General features: G+C 42.9%; 1 protein-coding gene across 6 annotated transcripts in view; it reads right to left on the bottom strand.

The window, feature by feature from the left end:
- Nucleotides 1-18,678, bottom strand: part of LOC132405494 (collagen alpha-1(XXIII) chain-like) — a 146,221-nt gene that overhangs the window by 84,398 nt on the left and 43,145 nt on the right. For 5 of the 6 annotated variants that reach the window (XR_009515896.1, XM_059990353.1, XM_059990349.1 and 2 more), the window contains exons 4-5: nt 7,000-7,076; nt 6,498-6,524 (exon numbers count right to left, since the gene is read on the bottom strand). The exons of the other annotated variant lie outside the window; for it this stretch is intronic. Coding sequence is in view for 4 of the 5 variants with exons in the window: in XM_059990353.1 (XP_059846336.1) it covers nt 6,498-6,524; nt 7,000-7,076 (104 nt within the window). In the remaining variant the exon portion in view is untranslated. The remainder of the gene's footprint in view (nt 1-6,497; nt 6,525-6,999; nt 7,077-18,678) is intronic. 6 annotated transcript variants of the gene reach the window in all.

The following is an 18,678-nucleotide window of genomic DNA, read 5'->3' as shown; positions in this document are numbered from 1 at the left end:
TGGCTGTTGACTCAAAGGACACACTTCACTGAATGTTCCAATCTTTTGATGTAAACAGAACAATTGAAGCTACTTTTTTAAATGCACAAAACTTATTGGTACACTTAGAAGAGGTTCTCAATCCTTTCCAAATTTTGATACTTTCTTCAGTGATTGTCACTTGAGGACACATAAAATTAACTAAGTTCACAACAAAATTAATTTTTACCTTGAAAAGAGTCACAGTTTGGAGTTTGGGTACTTTTTTTTTGTAAAGGAAAACAATATTTGAATTGCTCCAGATGGCTTAGACCTAGCTTTCAATTGAACCTAGTTACAGAACAAGTTTGGAGGAGCCCCAAGGGGAGACTGGTTTCTTTCATGCCAAATTTCCTGTTGAGTATAAACAGTGCAGGTAGAATACAGAGAAACAGGGACAATGTTTGCATGTTTTTAATCATGCAATTAGATCAAAATTGCTTTAACAAACAAGTACACAGAAAATCTATTTTTCTTCTCCCTGTGGATCAAGGATGACTTCAGTTTCATGGGTTCTGGAGCGGCTAATGTAGGAACAGCTGGCTCTTTTACAGATGGGACAATCAGAGCCTGACAGGGTGAGTGGGGAATCTACCAGTAGATCCAGGCATCAGTGAGGATGCTGAATTTTTTAAAGGTGTTAACAATATCCTTGAACTTTTTCCTGTTTACTTAATGTTCTTTCCCCAAGACAAAGCTCTGAACAGATTAACTGTTCCAATAGTCTGATGTCGGACATGCGAACCACATACCCTGGCCAATGTAGTCAAATGAGTGCAATTCAAGCCCTGGTGCTCAGATTGTTGGGCTGTGAGAGGACACTGGTAATCATTAGCTTATTCTTGAGGTGCATGTTATACGTAGTTCAGGCCTCAGTAGTATGAAGTACAACAATGAATGTAACTGCCAAGGATGATAAGCTTTGTTTCATGTCTAAGATCTTGAACTTCAAATGCTTTTTCCATCAATCGACCTAAAGCTGAACTGGGTGCAGAAGGCAGTTGTGAATCTCATCACCAATGCCTGCCTTCACCAGATTGCGGTCCACGATTTCCAGGGTACCACCATGAACTTTACTGTCAGGCAGCATTATGGTGCAGCAGAAGCAAGCTGGTCGAGGAACTTTGTCTTGCCGGTGTTGAGCGTATGGCCCATCCTCCTGCTGGGTTCAATGAAATACCGTAAGCAGCCAAAGAAGGACATCAGATCAGAAATGGACTGAAAACTTAAGGTCATCCTTGGAGATGTCCCACAAAGTCATTGCTCAATCTACATTGGTTTTTCCAATATAGATGAACACTGAATGCAGCCCACTACATTGGAAGAATTCTTTGTACACAGGCATAACTGCTCCTGCTCCACCACAAGCCTTCTTTACTTGACTGAAACGGAACCAGTTCTCATTTGAAAACCTTTTCCTGTAACTACCTTTTTTCTTAAAATTGAAGTGTCCCAATGGGAACAGGCATGGGTCTAAGTGATACCTGTTTCTCTGTGGGGTACAAGGAATAGCCTTTGTTTCTTTCCTAATCACGGCCCCTCCCTCACCCAGTTTTCTAGTATATAAGTGAATGTATAAGTACTACTTTCTGCTTTTGTAATTAAGTTACATCAACTTTGTTACCAATTTCCACCCTACTCTCAGATTCTAAAGGTCAATCACTGCTTCATCATTAATTTCTATTTCACGCATTTAGCTTCGTGACAATGTCCAATAACATCCCACAGACTTTGTTGACAGGGCTCTCAACCAAATTTCCTGCATTTCTCTCCTGCATCCCTCCACTTAGAGTGAGGATGGGATTCCTCTTGAGTACTCTCCTTTCACATTCAGCCAATTATCCTCTGTGATTTCAGAATTCCTCTTTTATGATGCTCCCACTGGACACATTTATGCTTCCCCTTTCAGCTTGCGGTTGAGATGGGGTGGAATGAGAGATCCCTCATTACTGCTTTCCAGTGTGGGCTGAGTGCAGGGATTCGACGACATGAGAACACAGTGTGTGATGAGCAGGACAGTCTTGGTGACCTCATAAATCTGCCTTCCAAACTGCCAATCAAGCATCTGAATAGAGCAGAGAAAGAATACACCAGGCTTCCTACTCTTTAGATCACTACCTTCATGCACTCCCTTATCACCCAGTATCCAGTACATGAAGGAGCCTTTACAAGTGAGTTGTATCACCTATCACAGGAGGAATGAGATCAGAGCAGGAGAACGGGTTCCTTCCTCTACTGTGCCGATTCACTTCCAGACTTTATGACCCAAATATCCAGTAAAACAGGATACCTGTCAGCAGGAAGGGCAATTCTGATGGGTCGATTCTCCCTTCAAACATCTTCCCCTAATCGTGTAATGCTCCCAGCTTCCTTGGTGTGGGAGTCCCAGACCCATGAGCCTCAGGCACTTATTGACTCCAGGGCAGCCAGGAACCTCATGGATATCTCTCCGGCTCAAATCGAGAGACAACATTGACATTGAGGCTCTGGATGGTCATCTGCAAGATCCATGGAACCCCTCCAACTTGTGCTTGAAGGCAACCACAGGGAACAGCTCTCCTACCTGTACATTTGCCTGAACTGCCCCAGGTGCTTTGCCTTCCCTGGCTATCTCGATACAACCCATCGACCGACTGTTCGCTAAGGCACTTCAAGAAGGGGACTGACATGTCTGTCTACCTGTCTGGGTCCAGCTCAAATCCCTGTCAGCATATCCCCTTGTGCCAACTGCCAGTGTGGACCTGTCTGCTGAATATGCCGACCTTCCTGAAGTCCTCAGTAAGAAGACCACCTCCCTATCTCCATACTGGCCACACAACTGAGCCATTGCCCCCTTACCCAGAACTAGTCCTCCTGGGGACAGCTACTTTCCATCCCTGATCCAATGGAAGAATACACCAAGGAGGCATTAGCCTTATGGTTTATCCAACTGTCAACTTCACCAACAGTAGCAGGCTTCATTTTTGTAAGCCAGAAAGATGACTAGCTCATCCCTGCATTGATTATTGGCCCCTTAGTGAAGATCCTCTACTCTCTTCCTCCTGTGTTTGAACATTTCCAAGGCGCAACCATATTCTCCAAGGTAGACCTGCACAATGCTCACAAGGTGGTTTGAAAGGGACGAGTAGAAGGCAGCATTCCATGCCATCACTGGCCACTATGAGTACCTCGTGATGCCATTTGGTTTGGCTAATGTCCCTGCTGGTTTTCAGACCCTGGTCAACAATATGCTCCGGGACATGTTAAATCAGTTTGTTTGGGTGACATTCCTGCTCCTGCCAGGAACACATTCAGCATGTTTGGAAGGTTCTCAGATGGTGCCGTGAGAGCAACCTTTATGCTGAGCCAGAAATGCGCGAGTTCCACTAAGAGCAGGTGTTGTTCTTGGGCTACCTCCTTGCTCCTTCCACTGTTCAAATGGACCCATGCAAAGATCAGGCAGTCACAGAGCGGCCAAAACCATCTACAGTCAAACAGGTGAGGTGCTTCGTGGGGTTTGAAAACTTTTATCATCACTTCAGCAGAAACGTCAGTTCCACTGCCGCCCACATAAATGCACTCAACAAAAGAGACCTCTACAGGATTCCTATGGACAAGCGGAGGAGATCAAGCATTCTCAGAACAAAAGCAATGTCCTGCTGCTGCAACATCCAGACCCATTTCATCTATTCATCAGAGGCTGACATATCAAATGTCGGCATTGAAGCTGTCCTCTCCCTGCTCTCTTCAGTAGGTAATCAGCTGCACCTCTGTGCTCTCCTTTCCCGTCCCTTGACTCCTGCTGAATGTAATTACGATGTTGGGAACCGAGAACTTCTGGATGTCAAGGAGGCTCTGGAAGAACGGCAACACTGGCTAAGGGGGGCCGATGCCAAAGCACTCAACTCCTGTCAAGCTTGTTGGGTTCTTTACCTCACCCGGTTTAACTCCCCCCCCTTACCCTACCTTCCCAGCAGCAAGAATACCATGTCTGGTGTCCTGCTGAAGGGTCTTGGCCCAAAACGTCGGCTATACTCTTTTCCATTGATGCTGCCTGGCCTGCTGAATTCCTCCAGTATTCTGCATGTGTTGCTTGGATTTTAGTGTCTGCAGATTTTCTCTTGTTTCTGATGCTCTTTCCCACCAGTTTGGCATCTCTGAGGACAATGCCAATCCACAGTCTATCCTTTTTCACTCGTGCATTGCTGCTCTGGGAAATAGAGGTGGAGGAGATGGCTGCCCAACAGTCGGATCCAGGCCCAACCAGCTGTTTCTCCTGGCACTGTGTTGGTCACTCTTCCTGACTGGCTGGCCATCTGGGAATTCAACAGCTTCTGAAATTTATAAAGGGATGATTTTGGTAGCCACCTATGTCCCAGGATGTCCATGACAATGTCTCTGTCTATCCCACATGTGCCTAGAAAAGACAACATGTCAGCGCCAAGCAGAACTGCAATGTCCACAGCCTGTGCCTCACTGCCCCTGGTCCTGCCCTTAGGTGAATTTCCTTGTCAGATGGAAACATTACTATTCTTGTGGCTGTGGACAGTTCCTCAAAGCTGTCCACTTCATTGCTCCCCTCAGACTCCAGTTGGCTCACGAGACTGCCACCCTCATGGTTCAGCAGGTGTTCAAGCAGCACGGTCTCCTTCAGGACATCCTGTCTGATCGAGTGCCACAGTCCATGTCCCATTTCAGCAGCACGGTCTCCTTCAGGACATCCTGTCTGATCGAGTGCCACAGTCCATGTCCCATTTCTGGAAGGCTTTCTGTTCTCTTTTGTGAGGCTCAGCCAGCCTCTTGTCAGGTTTCCACTCCCAATCTAACAGCCAGTGACTCAGGAATTGGAGACAATCCCCTGACCTGGAGCTCCCAACCAGTTTGGGCAGAGGTGTCCACAATAACCTCCAGTTGCCCTCCACGGCCATGTTCCCCTTTGAATACCAGAGGGGACTCTAGCCCCCACTCTTCCCTGACCAACAGACTAATGTGGGAGTTCCTGCTGCTGAACAGTTGATCCGACATTACAAGCACACGCTGAGTTCGGCCGGGGCTGCTCTGCTGTGCACTTGAAAACAGTAGGCCTGGCAGGTCGATCAGCTCCATCAACAGACGAGGCCTCTAAAGCCAGGGTAGAAAGTCTGGCTGGCGCATGTAGATCTTCCACCAGTTGGCCCCATGGTACGTGGAACCATTCACTGTGGAGAAGGCCTTCAACAGAATCTCATTTAGACTGAGCCCACCATAATCGATGAAGATTCTCCTAGTGTTCCAGGTTTCTCTGCTCAAGCCTGTGACTTCCTCCCCCCTTGCTCCAGTCAGCCCCTCCCTGCTTGGCAGACGGGTCTCTGGCTATTCTGTGCAGTGCTTCCTGGCATCTTGCCAGGTGTGGGGCAACAACCAGTATCTCATGGATTAGGAAAGGTATGGGCTTGAGGAACGTTCTGGGGTTCTGGCCTATGACATCCTGGGCAGGTCTATCATCTGGGACCTCCAGTCTCTGGCACCTCAGGAGGTGCACCTAGGGAGGGGGCCCTGTCACAACCACTTGCTCTGCTACAATACTGTTGGAGGTGGGCAGCAGAATGTGGTGGGCCTGTTGCAGCCCATTAGTGTTTCGTTGTGATTGTGTTTAACCCCTTCCTCTCATTTCAGTCTTGTCAAATCTTGACCAAAAGCACAGCAACATCAACGCTCCCTGCTTACCTTTGCCCTCATTCCAGGAAAGACGATGACCATTTAGATTGACGTCGTAAAGGTGCACTTTTTGGTATTAAGCTGCTGCTTCCGAGCTAGATGGCCAGTGTCAGTTAACAGCCCTGCTGCCTGGTGTTTATCGTTTTCCCTTTAATTTTGTGCAGTTCTTATTATAAGTCAGTGAATTGTTCATTGCTTCAGTTACTCTCCCTCTGCAATTAATGGTCAAATGCATCTATACATTCAGGGAATATTAGGCTTTGCACTCAGTGGAGATCATCAGGTTCATTTGAAAGCTTGTATCAAACTGAGCTGACAGGTATCATTCACTGAAAAGATGGGAAACCTGCAAACCTGACTAGCTTATACGACCACAATACCTGCTACTGACGACACGAGGAGGAGAGGAATCCCCTTCTCTTTAGTAAGAACATCTGTCATATAGATTGAAATTGTTGTGTTTGCTTCATAAGGTTTTCACAATTATCTGCAAATGAAATCTTCTTTTCAATCTTCTGTTGAAATTTTCAGTTAAAAACTACACAGATCAATTAAGAGCAACAGGAAATGAGGCACAACTATTATCCTGCATCAGTTTTAATTTAATAATAAAAGTTATATTTTCTAGAGGATTAGTCAAATTATCAGATAAGAAAGGTTATTTTAAATCATGTTTATTTAAGTATGAATATCATTCCCGTTAGTTTGATGAATCAGTTGAAAATGAATATTGTGCCATCTCTCTTTGATTTCATTGTAAGTGCAGAGGATACAAAACAAATTTAAATGTAATGGTCATTTACCGGATAGCCATCTCTTCCTGGTTCTCCCTGTGTTGGGGAATCAATCATAAAAGAAATAGAAAGCAGTCAAATCTTAAGTTATTTTTTCTTCTGCAGCCCAGAAGTAATTCTTCCCTGAAGTTAAATGACAAATGAAACAAATATTCCTGATGCATATCTCAAATGACAAATGTTAATAAACCTTGATGTTCACCAGTTTAGCAAAACTTTTCATTCATAATCTCCAGATCCATAAAATCTAAACAGCAGAACTAGAGGGAGGGCTGACAGGATTGAATTAGCCAGCATATAAGAGCTAGACTGCCTGGCCGCAACAGCACTCGTGCCCACAGGGCTTTGGGTTGGACAACCCTGCTTCAAGGCTTCAGTTAGCCAATGCATATGGCTATGAAATAGACACGGTATTTCAGTAATAATCTGCAGTAATCATTTGCTTTTAAGTTCTCTCACCAAAGCATACAAATAATAATAAAATGTGAATCTATTTGTTTGAAAAATATACATAGACAAAGGAGATGAGGTTCCTTAACTCAGTAGACCCAATCAATTCCGTAGCATCCACCACACTTACAGGGAATCCTAAAAAAAAGCAAATGGGGAAACAATCAATCAAGATATCAAGAATGTGTTACTTCTGTTAATTCTGTTTTACTTTCTACTTGGCAGAAATCTGTACAAGAAAACATACATAGCGGTAGAGCAAGATTCCTTGTAGACTTCTTCTGATAGCAGAAGCCCAAATTTTACAACAACTAGGCTTAGTAGGATAGCAACACTCACAAAATGCTGGTGGGACGCAGCAGGCCAAGCAGCACCTATAGGAAGAAGCACAGTCAAAGTTTCGGGCCAAGACCCTTCGTCAGCCTGTACTGTACTTAGTCAACTGTACCTCTCCCTATAGATGCTGCCTGGCCTGCTGTGTTCCACCAGCACTTTGTGTGTGTTGCTTGAATTTCCAGCATCTGCAGATTTCCTCGTGTTTGCATTAGTAGGGTAGAATTTTACTGTAAACGTTATCTCGTTCTTACATATAGATGCAAAAACATTCCTATGGATAAATACGCAAAATGGAGAATAAGTGCATGTGTGACAAACCATATAAAGTTCATTTTCCCTTCCCCCCCTCTGCTTTTCGCAGAGATCGCTCCCTACTCGACTCCCTTGTCCACTCGTCCCCCCCATCCCTTCCCACCGATCTCCCTCCTGGCACGTATCCTTGTAAACGGAACAAGTGCTACACCTGCCCCTACACTTCCTCCCTCACCACCATTCAGGGCCCCAGACAGTCCTTCCAGGTGAGGTGACACTTCACCTGTGAGTCGGCTGGTGTGGTATACTGTGTCCGGTGCTCCCAGTGTGGCCTTTTATATATTGGCGAGACCCAATGCAGACTGGGAGACCGTTTCACTGAACACCTAGGCTCGGTCCGTCAGAAAAAGCAGGATCTCCCAGTGGCCACACGTTTTAATTCCACATCCCATTCCCATTCTGATATGTCTATCCATGGCCTCCTCTACTGTCAAAATGAATCCAAACTCAGGTTGGAGGAACTACACCTTATATACCGGCCGGGTAGCCTCCAACCTGATGGCATGAACATTGACTTCTCTAACTTCCGTTAATGCCCCTCCTCCCCTTCTTACCCCATCCCTGACATATTTAGTTGTTTGCCTGTTCTCCATCTCCCTCTGTTCCCCCCCCCCACTTTCTTTCTCCTGAGGCCTCCTGTCCCATGATCCTTTCCCTTTTCCAGCTCTGTACTACTTTCGCCAATCACCTTTCCAGCTCTTAGCTTCATCCCACCCCCTCTGGTCTACTCCTACTATTTCGCATTTCCTCCTCCCCCCTCTACTTTCAAATCGCTTACTATTTTTCCTTTCAGTTAGTCCTGACGAAGGGTCTCGGCCCGAAACGTCGATATTGCTTCTCCCTATAGACGCTGCCTGGCTTGCTGTGTTCTACTAGCATTTTGTGTGTGTTGTTGTTTAAAAAGAGCCACTCTAATGTTTCCTGGCAAACACAAAATGCTCTTAATGACCTTGCCACACCAGCCAACAGGCACTAATAATGAACAAGGTCTCACTGAATGAGCCCCAAGGCCTCTTCCACAGGCTCTATATTTCCCTGAAACTGCTGCCAGTAGAAGTGGCTCACAAGTGATGTGCATTGTGTCAGAGTAGCAGGGATACTGGGAAATGGCAGCTGCAGACCATCAGTATGGTATCTCAAGCTGATATCTCAATAAGGCAAGTAGCATTTACTATGTATAAACCACCTTTTATATATGTTACAAGATTACATACAGCTTTTAATTGTATACTGCCATTAATAAATTGCTCCTACAACACCAATTTTCCATTTTCTGAAAATATAAATCAGTATCAAAATAAATCAAATCCCTAAGACAAAATCTTATCTTTAATTAGAATATTTTAAACAAAAAATTGTATTCTACCAAGCTTAAACATATTTTAACAAAGTCCTGGTAAGTAGCTCAGTTGAATGTTTGCTAACTTTATTGAAGTATGAAAATCAATTTCACATTGACATAACATTGCATTTCACTCTCATATAGTAACTAGCTAAAAACTACAATGTTAACCTGTAGATCATACAAAACGTATTTAACTAATCAGAGTCAGATTACTGTTTTACTGTTGTGTACTGTTGTGGAACACTTGATGAATCAAAACAGATCTGAAAATCATATAGAGGGCTATGTTTACACAAAATAATAATCTGGAAATTCATGCTACGCTTCCCTGCTGGTATTGTGTGGTCTCATTCAAAATGCCAATGCAAATCTGTTAAGGACAGGAATGCAATTTCCTGTTCCCACAGACTGATTATGTTGAGTGCTAGCATTTCCCATTTCAAATCCATGTTCAAGACAATTATTTTGGATATAGTCTAACATCTTTGTGTTAATTTCTTCTTACTGCCACAAACAATACCAGATGGCACCAGAGATTCATTGTTGTATCTACTAAAACTTCACTTAACCTAGAACTAGCCAACCGCTCATTGTGAGTGAAGAGCACTACAGAGGGACAGTGTTACTTCTCTCAAGGTTGCTGGAGGAAATGATGGGTAGGAAGAGGGATGGACCAGCAAAGGAGTCATGGAGATTGTGGTCCCTATGGAAAGCAGAAAGTGGTGGGGGTGGGGAAGATGGGATCACATTGTAGCTGGCACACGTCAAAGAATAATGTGCTGGATGTGACTCGGCTGGAAAATCTGCGTAAACTCCTGCAGCTCCTTGCCAGAATAAGGCAAGGCTGTCAATGAGTGAGCAGAACCTTCAGCAATAGGCCTGGCTCATTTCTGATTTTAAAAAAAGGCAAAAAGAGACTGAAAGCACAACTCCTTGGATATCAAAGTCCTCCTCCAGACATGACAAATGACACAAATTACAATAGCTATGTATTTGCTATTCCCTGTCTCTTGAATATTACTCTTCAGGAGTAATACTCACAAAATGCTGGAGGTACTCAGCAGGCCAGGCAGCATCTGTGGAAAAGAGTATTGTCAATGATCCTGCCAAAGGGTTTCAAGCCAAAATGTTGACTGTACTCTTTTCCATAGATGCGGCCTGGCCTGCTGAGTTCCTCCAGCATTTTGTGCGTGTTCCTCAGATTTCCAGCATCTGCAGATTTTCTCTTGTTTGTGATTGGATTACTCTCTAGGTTCTACGTTCATTCCTTGTTCTCTTCAAAGAATTTCAGCTGCTGGCTGCTAATTTATTCATGTAGCTCTACAATCTGTCTCACACATTTGTTACTTTCTCCTCAATCAGTAACATGAAGATTACAGCACAGATTCCCCTCCCTAACGTTCAACAAACTTGGGGGAAAAATCACTTTCTGTCTCCCAATCATTCCTTGATTTATATGAATGAACAATTTAGGCACTTTAATATCCCTTGATTTCATAACAATTCCCTTTTCAAATATTTTCTGAAATCCCATCTGCCTTATTTTCTTTATTTCTTCAGAACCCACAAATAAATTTATAAATTTATCAAATCCACATTTTTTGCTTTTCTAAAACATTTCTGAATTTTAACCCACATAATAGAATCAGCCTTTCATTCTTGTACAAGGCCTCACTGAGGTTGGTCGCTGTTGGTATAATGGGGACTGCAGGCTTGCACACCCTGCAAACAGAGACCGACGAAGGTTTGCACTGTGGCAAAGAGAACCTGAGTCTTAGTTAAATCTGCACTTTGGATGAGCAAGATCTCCATTGCAGACATTGCAATCAGGCCCAGAGTGTTGAAAACCTGGCGCCACAAAATTTCATACCAATTCTTCATTGTGAGCAGTTCAAATTGGATTTTTAAAAAAGGTTACCGTCATAAATACCGACCACATTTTCTGAAAGCAACGATAGTTTAATATACAGTGGATTCTGGTTAATTTGGCACATCAGATACATTTTGGCCCAATTAAGTTAGGAGTTTCTATTCTACTTATCCTGCTTCTCCAGAAGCTGTACTATTCAGATTCAGCTAAGCTGCCTCTACTGAAACACACAAACCCAAAGTTGCAGTAATTATGCGATAGATGCCCACTAAATAAGAAAGAGAAATTTAAATTTTGTCAATTCTAGGACAAGTAAAATTTTATCAGAATAATAATTGTTTGGCTGAAATTTTAACTTTTACAATGATAATTCCTACAGATTTATTTTGTTGGCAACTTACAACAATAAAATAAAATATATATTTAAGACACATTTTATTTTTATCTCATATAAACTATATTTTTCTGTCTCTACTCTGTCCAGTACATGATTTACCATTGATTTAACCATCTTACATTTTCTGGTTTAAATCTTAGTTCTGATTGGTTGCACATATTCTTGATTTTCTAGTGAAAGTGATTCACTTGCAAGGATTTCATACCACATCATTTTCTGGTACTAAAACCCCATACTAGGTCTGTAGGCAAGTGTGAGAGTGATGTACGAATGCTGTTTGTGCAGCACTGACTACAAGATCCATACCGTCATTTGGAGATTTGATACTTTAAAGAGCAGAAACATCAGAACTAGGGACCTTGAACAATACTTAAATTGTTGTGAGTCCAAATACCTACTCAAGAATCCAGTCTAATCTGTTGCAAGAATCTTTAACTTTTGTTGACCAAGTTTAACTGCTGACTAAAATATTCGGATTAAGTATTTCTCCTCAGTTCAGTTGTCACCTCTACAGTTTAGGACTTCACTGGTGAATGAGTGACTGCTTGGTAGAATTCAAGAAAAGCTACTCAAAACTAAGACAAATCAGCTCACATTTTCCCTGAGGTAGACATGTTATTATTGATTATGCAAGCATACAAAGGAGATTAGCATTTTAGTCAGTATTCAAACAGGGATTTTTTCTCAGATTATTTTGCCAGTGCCTTTGTAATTCTCCCAACAGTTGCTATTAAATACCAGTTCAATAAAACCAACACACAAGGAGACAAAGTAGCAGTTTTTAAAAAAGAAAGTATGTACTAAAAATGGGACTTAAAAAGGTGAGTTGGCTAAATCATCAAGCTACTTCAATAATTGAAGAGGTATTTGACCACTTGACAGTAACAGCAGTAATTACAAATAAGTGGTGAGTGAACTTAAGGTCAAGGAAAATTTAAGGCAGACTTTTCTTTGAAAGTACTTCTTCCATGATTTTCTTTGGCTTTTTTGTTTACATATCAGTTTTCTTCACAACACAGGGAGCCAAGGCCTCCCTCCATTCTTCTTGTACCAGTTGATGGATGATAATTATGAGAAGGTATCAGTATGGCTCCACTGCAATCAGCGGCAACTTTAAAATGACCTGAGAACTCTGACCTTGGAAAACCATGCTAGAGTGCAGAATTAACACCCCCAACATCGAAAATGTTTCCCCTGGGCCCTTTGCTTCCCTGGCCAATTTGAACCTGTTGCCCTATTGCTCAGTCTATTATTTTTCTTTGTAAAGGTGGGGGCACTTTAAAATAAATGTACTCGCTTGGAATTTTCTTTCCCTTTCAAGAGAGTAATTCTATATTCCACATGGTTAACAAGCTGTTAGGAATAGAGGCCAGGGAACATTAGGTGCAGTGTGCAACTCTTGGAAGTTGGGGATTTCTCACGCTCTGTAATTGATGATACAAGCTCTTAAACTAATTTCACAAGAAAATGGCAACTCGGCCTATCTTAATTTTACAAACAAAAAAAAACTCAAGTGCCCTGATTGTAGAACTCAATAATTTCCTACTTGATCCATCAACTTTATTCTTCTGCTATTCTATCTATAAATTATCACTGCACATTTAAGCAAATTGAGGACATCGAGGGCCGCCATTGTTCGGGATCATTCATGGATGTGGTGTCCTAGCTGTCTATGAGATACTCAAGCCAGGGCAGTGCAATATGGAGGGAAAGCTGTTACCCATGCAGCAGGCTCCCCTCTCCATGCAGCTGATGAATCTAAAGGAACTGCAGAGACCAATATGGTTTGGTACCAGCAGCGTTGCAGGAGTTGCTGGATATGTTGAACTCAATGTAGAACTGCTTTAGGGACTCTAGCTCTGGATTTTTCCTCGGGTTTTATTGCTGAAGCCTTCCCCATGAATGGGTATAGCCGCAAGGGAATGGTGGTTTGAGATCAGAGTTTTCCTTCTCTTAGATGAGCTGCAACCATGTCTGATAAAACCTATCTGCCCAAAGTGACTGGTTTTAGGGTGTCAGTACCCTCAATTGCCCCTTTTTTTGTCAATAGAAACAGTTCCATCTAGCTTAGTAGCTAGGCCACATATGAAGGCCAAGAGTCGAACTTGGTTGTCAGAGGCTATCAGAGACGCACGCTATTCGGAGCATTTAATAGGTAGTGGGAGCTTATCCCCAGTAGCCCCCACCCACCACCAGCTATGACAACCTTAAGGAACCTGAGGACATCAGCCCTAAATTAAATTAAACATACTTTCAAGCGTTTCATAGAACATAGAAATTTACAGCACATTACAGGCCCTTCGGCCCATAATGCTGTACCAACCATGTAACCTACTCTAGAAACTGCCTAGAATTACCCTAGCACATAGCCCTCTATATTTCTAAGCTCCATGTACCTATCTAAGGGGATGACAAAAGACTGTATTGTATCCGCTTCCACCACCGCCGCTGGCAGTGCATTCCACACACCCACCTCTCTGTGTGTGAGAAACTTACCCCTGACCTCCCCTCAGTGCCCACTTCCAAGCACCTTAAAACTATGCCGCCTCACGTTAGCCATTTCAGCCCTGGAAAAAAACCTCAGGCTATCCATATGATCAATGCCTCTCAACATCTTATACACCTCTATCAGGTCACCTCTCATCCTCCGTCGCTCCAAGGAGAAAAGGCCAAGTTCACTCAAACTATTCTCATAAGGTATACCCTCCAATCCAGGCAACATCTTTGTAAATCTCCTAGAAGTTTCATTAGAAGTTTGCATAAATGTGATATTCTAGAATATCTATTTTGACTCTATCTCCACTGACAAAGGCATACAAGATAATCTCTTGTTGAATTCCAAGTTGAGAAACTGGATTCTTTGGGGGCACAGCAGTTAGTGAGATGCTATTTCATCTTGGGGCATCGAAGTTTGGAGTCCAATTCTGGCACCGTCTGTGAGGAGTCTCTGTACGTCCTCCCTGTGGAATGTGTGTGTTTTCCCTAGTGCTCCAGTTCCCTCCCACAGTCCAAAGACCTACTGGGTGGGTCGCTTGGTCATTATAAATTGCCTTGTGATTAGGTTAGGGTTAATCAGGTTTGTCAAGGGTTGCGGGATGGGCACGGCTTGAAGGGCTGGAGGAATGGAAAGTAGAGAGACATTCAGCTCTCTCGTTTTTATGCAACTCAACTCCAATTTAGGATATCACTTTCTTTTCTGCAATGCCTCCAGAACTTGAGTGTCTTCCTAGCTTCTTGATGGACAGCTAAATAAAAGCAAGGATATAATGCTGTGACTTTACAAGGGAAACTGCCCTTAGAGCGTACTAAGCAGTTTTCCTTGGGCCCCTTGGGCAGAAAGGACTTGCTGCCATTTGAGAGGGTCCAGAGGAGGTTTACAAGAATGACTGAGAGGATGATGTCTCGGATCATAGGGTACAGCCTCAGAATGCAAGGACATCTCTTTAGAACAGAGATAAGGAAGAATTCCTTTAGCTAGAGGGTGGTGGATCTGTGGAATTCTTTGCCACAGATGTCTGTGGAGGCCAAGATATTGGATATACTTAAAGCAGAAGTTGATAGCTTCCTAATTAGTAAGGGCAAAGCTACGGGGAGAAGGCAGGAGAATGGATTTGAGAGGGATACTAAACCAGCTGTGATGACGGTAGAACAGACTCAGATTGGCCTAATTCTGCTCCTACGTGCTTTGGTCTTATTTGCATTAAGCAAGTTCCATTCAGAATGTAATACTGTTTGCTTATTAATTTTTAAGTCATGTATTGCATATTAACTTGATACTTCAATATCAATTAGCTTTGTTGATTGTTATTCTGTCTTGCTAATGATCAGCTCAAAGACTTTAGGGCATCTTTTAACTTCATTTTTCAAGAAGTTTTGTTTCATTTTCTCTTTAGCTGCATTCAATTCTTTTCAAAGTTTCCCACTTTTTATATAAGAAAATAATCTGATATCTCTATGACCACTTAAATAATTGGGCTGAACTTCAAATCTAGTGCTCGCAGTAATAGTAGAATCTACCTGTGTGACCCTACAGAAGTTCCAGTTCCCAATGTTGTTGGTTTGACTCAGCAATGCTATCCTCCAGTTTGAAGCCAGTGTTGCTGGCTGTCCAGGTAGCCTTCTCAAGGAGCCCAACAGGGCAGTACCATGTTCCACAGATTTCCCAGGTCTCAGGTCAGAAACCCTGCACCTTGGACTGGTAAACATTCCACAAGCATGGCATAGCCCTTTCATATTAATACATAACTGATTCTGGGTAAAAGGAAAGTAGTTATATTTTTATTATTTGCTTAGGTTGGTTTTAGTGATTTAAATTGATATGTTGTATGTTTCTTGGATTTTCAAATGCAAAGAAATCCGTATTTTTTAAACAGTATTTTATATTTTTTTCAAGTTCTAATTGTTAATGACGTCATCCAAGCTGATGATTTTCATAATCTCAAGTCTAAGGGCATGTGACTTCCCTTCATGCCAAAAGAATTTAAAGAAGGCACTTCTCTATCTCTGCTGAGACAGCCCCATGCTACAGTTTATTGTGTCAACGTGCTAGCAGCTGAAGCCTCTTTCCCAGTGAAAAACCTCCCCAGAGGTGGGGCAAAAACCGGGAGATGTTGTGATGAACCATGGCTGAGGAGCAGAGGCCAGCTATTTTTGTGGTAAAAGAAAATCTCTCCCATTTCATTCCACTGTCTGTTTGGAATTCAATGTAAAGAGGTGTGAAGCTGGAGCATTATCTAAGGCTACGTCCACACTAGACCGGATAATTTTGAAAACGCTGGTTTTGCGTAAAAACGATAGGTGTCCACACCATGTGTTTTAAAAAATATCTCTGTCCACATTGAAACGAATATTTCGGCAAATCTCCTCCTTCTGCACATGCGCAGGACACATCGGCCGAAAACAAGCAACATGTTTGGTGTTGAATCTCACTGTGAAAGTCCGTGTTTGTTCAGTTACAGACTAGAAAAACTTAAATGACAGGCAGCTGTTGGCTCTCACGCAGGAGGACTTAAAAGTAAAAATACTGGAGTGTGACCCAGCTGACAACGAACTCTGTTGCATTAATAAAGCGCCTTGTTAAATGTATAAAGCAAGTCTGCATCAGTATTATCTTGTATTTCCATACAATGTTACATTAGGCTGTAACACATCTATTGTCAGAGAAGTACTTGTATAAATAGGTAAACCATCTTCATATGAGCAAGGACAGAAAACAGGGCAAAGTGAGTATACTTATTTATTCAGAAAGTTATGGGTCAAAGGAGTGAGTACATTTCTAACTCTTCTGGCTTCAGTCTTGTTGCCGTCTGCTCTGAAATTGTTAGGTTGCATTCAAGAAAACATTGAAATGGCGTGCTGCCATCTGACTACATTTTCAGATTTCTCCCGTTACCCCGTCCACACTGATCTGCCCGAGCAGCGTTTTCAAAATTACACGCCCTGGACAGCGTTTCTGAAAAGCTCCGGCTTCAGGAGACGAAAATGCCATTTTAGTGTGGACAGAGGGTAAAAACGAAGAGAAAAAGCTTCGGTTATGGATTTATCCGGTGTAGTGTAAATTTACTGGAAATTGGAAGAACAAAATTTTAGATGTCAACATAGAACAGTACAGCACAGGATGGTGCAGGTTTAAGATGGCACAGAGACTGCTTGTTGGTAGCAAATAAAACTACCTTATTAATCACACACTTTCATGAAAACTATCACTGTAAATAATAGCCTGTAACTTCCCCTTTAGAGTTGAGCCTTTGAACTGCCTGTATGACCTGGCATTTTTGCAGTGTGAACTGAAGTTTCGAAGGTGCAGGACAGTTGTGCTTGGTGTGTTTGGGCCAAGGCCTGAGAGCAAGGAGAGTCCTGAGGTTTGATTGATTTAAGCACCAACGTGAATTGGAAAGGTTGGGTACAAGCTGAATTGAGGCAGCAGGGCCAAGACACTATAATGTAGCGGTGGCAGGGCATGGGTCTGAGAGTGAGGTTTGGAGGACTAATGTACTGGGCCAGAGGTGAGGGATGAGCCAGTTCAGCTTGCTGCTCCATGAGGTTTCCTCATCTCTGTGCTGAACTGAGGCTGTGGCCTGCAACTAATGGGCCACTGGGTCAGCCGTAGTGCTGACTGGCTTTGCAGTTGTGGACTCCCTTCTGTGAACTCCAGCTGCCTGCTTGCATGATTTGTGTTTGTTCTGCACATTGGGCGTTTGATGGTCTCCTTTCTGTTTAATGGGTTCTATTGGGCTTCTTTTGTTTTGTGACTGCCTATAAGGAGACAAATCTCAAGGCTGTATATAATATATATACTTCCATAATAAACATACTTTTTACTTTGAAATGATGGGAAAATGGAAGAACAAAAATATTAGGAGTCACCATAGAACAGAGAACAATACAGCCCTAGATCAGGCCCTTCGGCCCACAATGTTGTGTTGAACCAATTAAATTAGTAATGAAATAGCCAAATAAACTACTCTTCTGCCTGTCCAATGCCCATATCCTTACATTTACCTCACAGTCACGTGCTCCTGACTACCATTACCTGAGGCAGCACATTCTAAACACCCACAACTATGTGTAAAACCATACGTGCCCCTCACATCTCCTTTAAAATTATCCCCTCTCACCTTAAGCGCATTCCCTCTGGTACAGGCCCAGAGCCTGGACTGACACCAACTTACTGCCCTCTACTGTGCCTATTGTCTAGTTTATTATTTATTGTAATGCCTGCACTGTTTTGTACACTTTATGCAGTCCAGGGTAGGTTTGTAGTCTAGTGTAGTTTCTTTTTTCTGCGTTGTTTTCACGTAGTTCAGTGTAGTTTCTGTACTGTTTCATGTAGCACCACGGTCCTGAAAAACATTGTCTTGTTTTTACTGTGTACTGTACCAGCAGTTACGGTCGAAATGACAATAAAAAGTGACTTGACTTGACTATTAGACATTTCAACCCTTGGAAAAGATACTGTCTGCCTACTCTGTCTAAACAATCGGTAAAGTCCCCGTGCCTTGTTTGGCACTTTGGGTGGCCACCTTGCCATTTCTTTAGCGCTTGTCTGTTTGACGAGGCCGAGTTGCTAGCTTGACACTCAACCCAGCACGGATGGAAAATGAGCATGGAGCCACTCGCCCTTAAGCCTGGTGCAGATGCCACTTCTATGACTCTCAGTCTTATAAATCTCAGATCTCCCCTCAGTCTCTGCTGCTCCAGAGAAAACAACTCCAGTTTGTCCAACCTTTCGTAATAGCACTTGCCCTCTAATCCAGGCAACATCCTGGCAAACCTCTTCTGCACCCTCTCCAAAGCCTCGACATCCTTTCTATAATGGGGCAACCAGAACTGCATGCAATACTCAAGATGTGGCCTAAATAGAGTTTTATAAAGTTGCAACACAACTTCCTGACTTTTGCACACAATGCCTTGACTAATAAAGGCAAGCATGCCACATTCCTTCTTAAACACCCCAATAACTTTTAGCCACTTTCAGGGA

Source organism: Hypanus sabinus, chromosome 15 (assembly GCF_030144855.1).
Source record: "Hypanus sabinus isolate sHypSab1 chromosome 15, sHypSab1.hap1, whole genome shotgun sequence".
NCBI lineage: Eukaryota > Metazoa > Chordata > Chondrichthyes > Myliobatiformes > Dasyatidae > Hypanus > Hypanus sabinus.
This window is presented reverse-complemented; position numbering and strand designations above follow the sequence as displayed.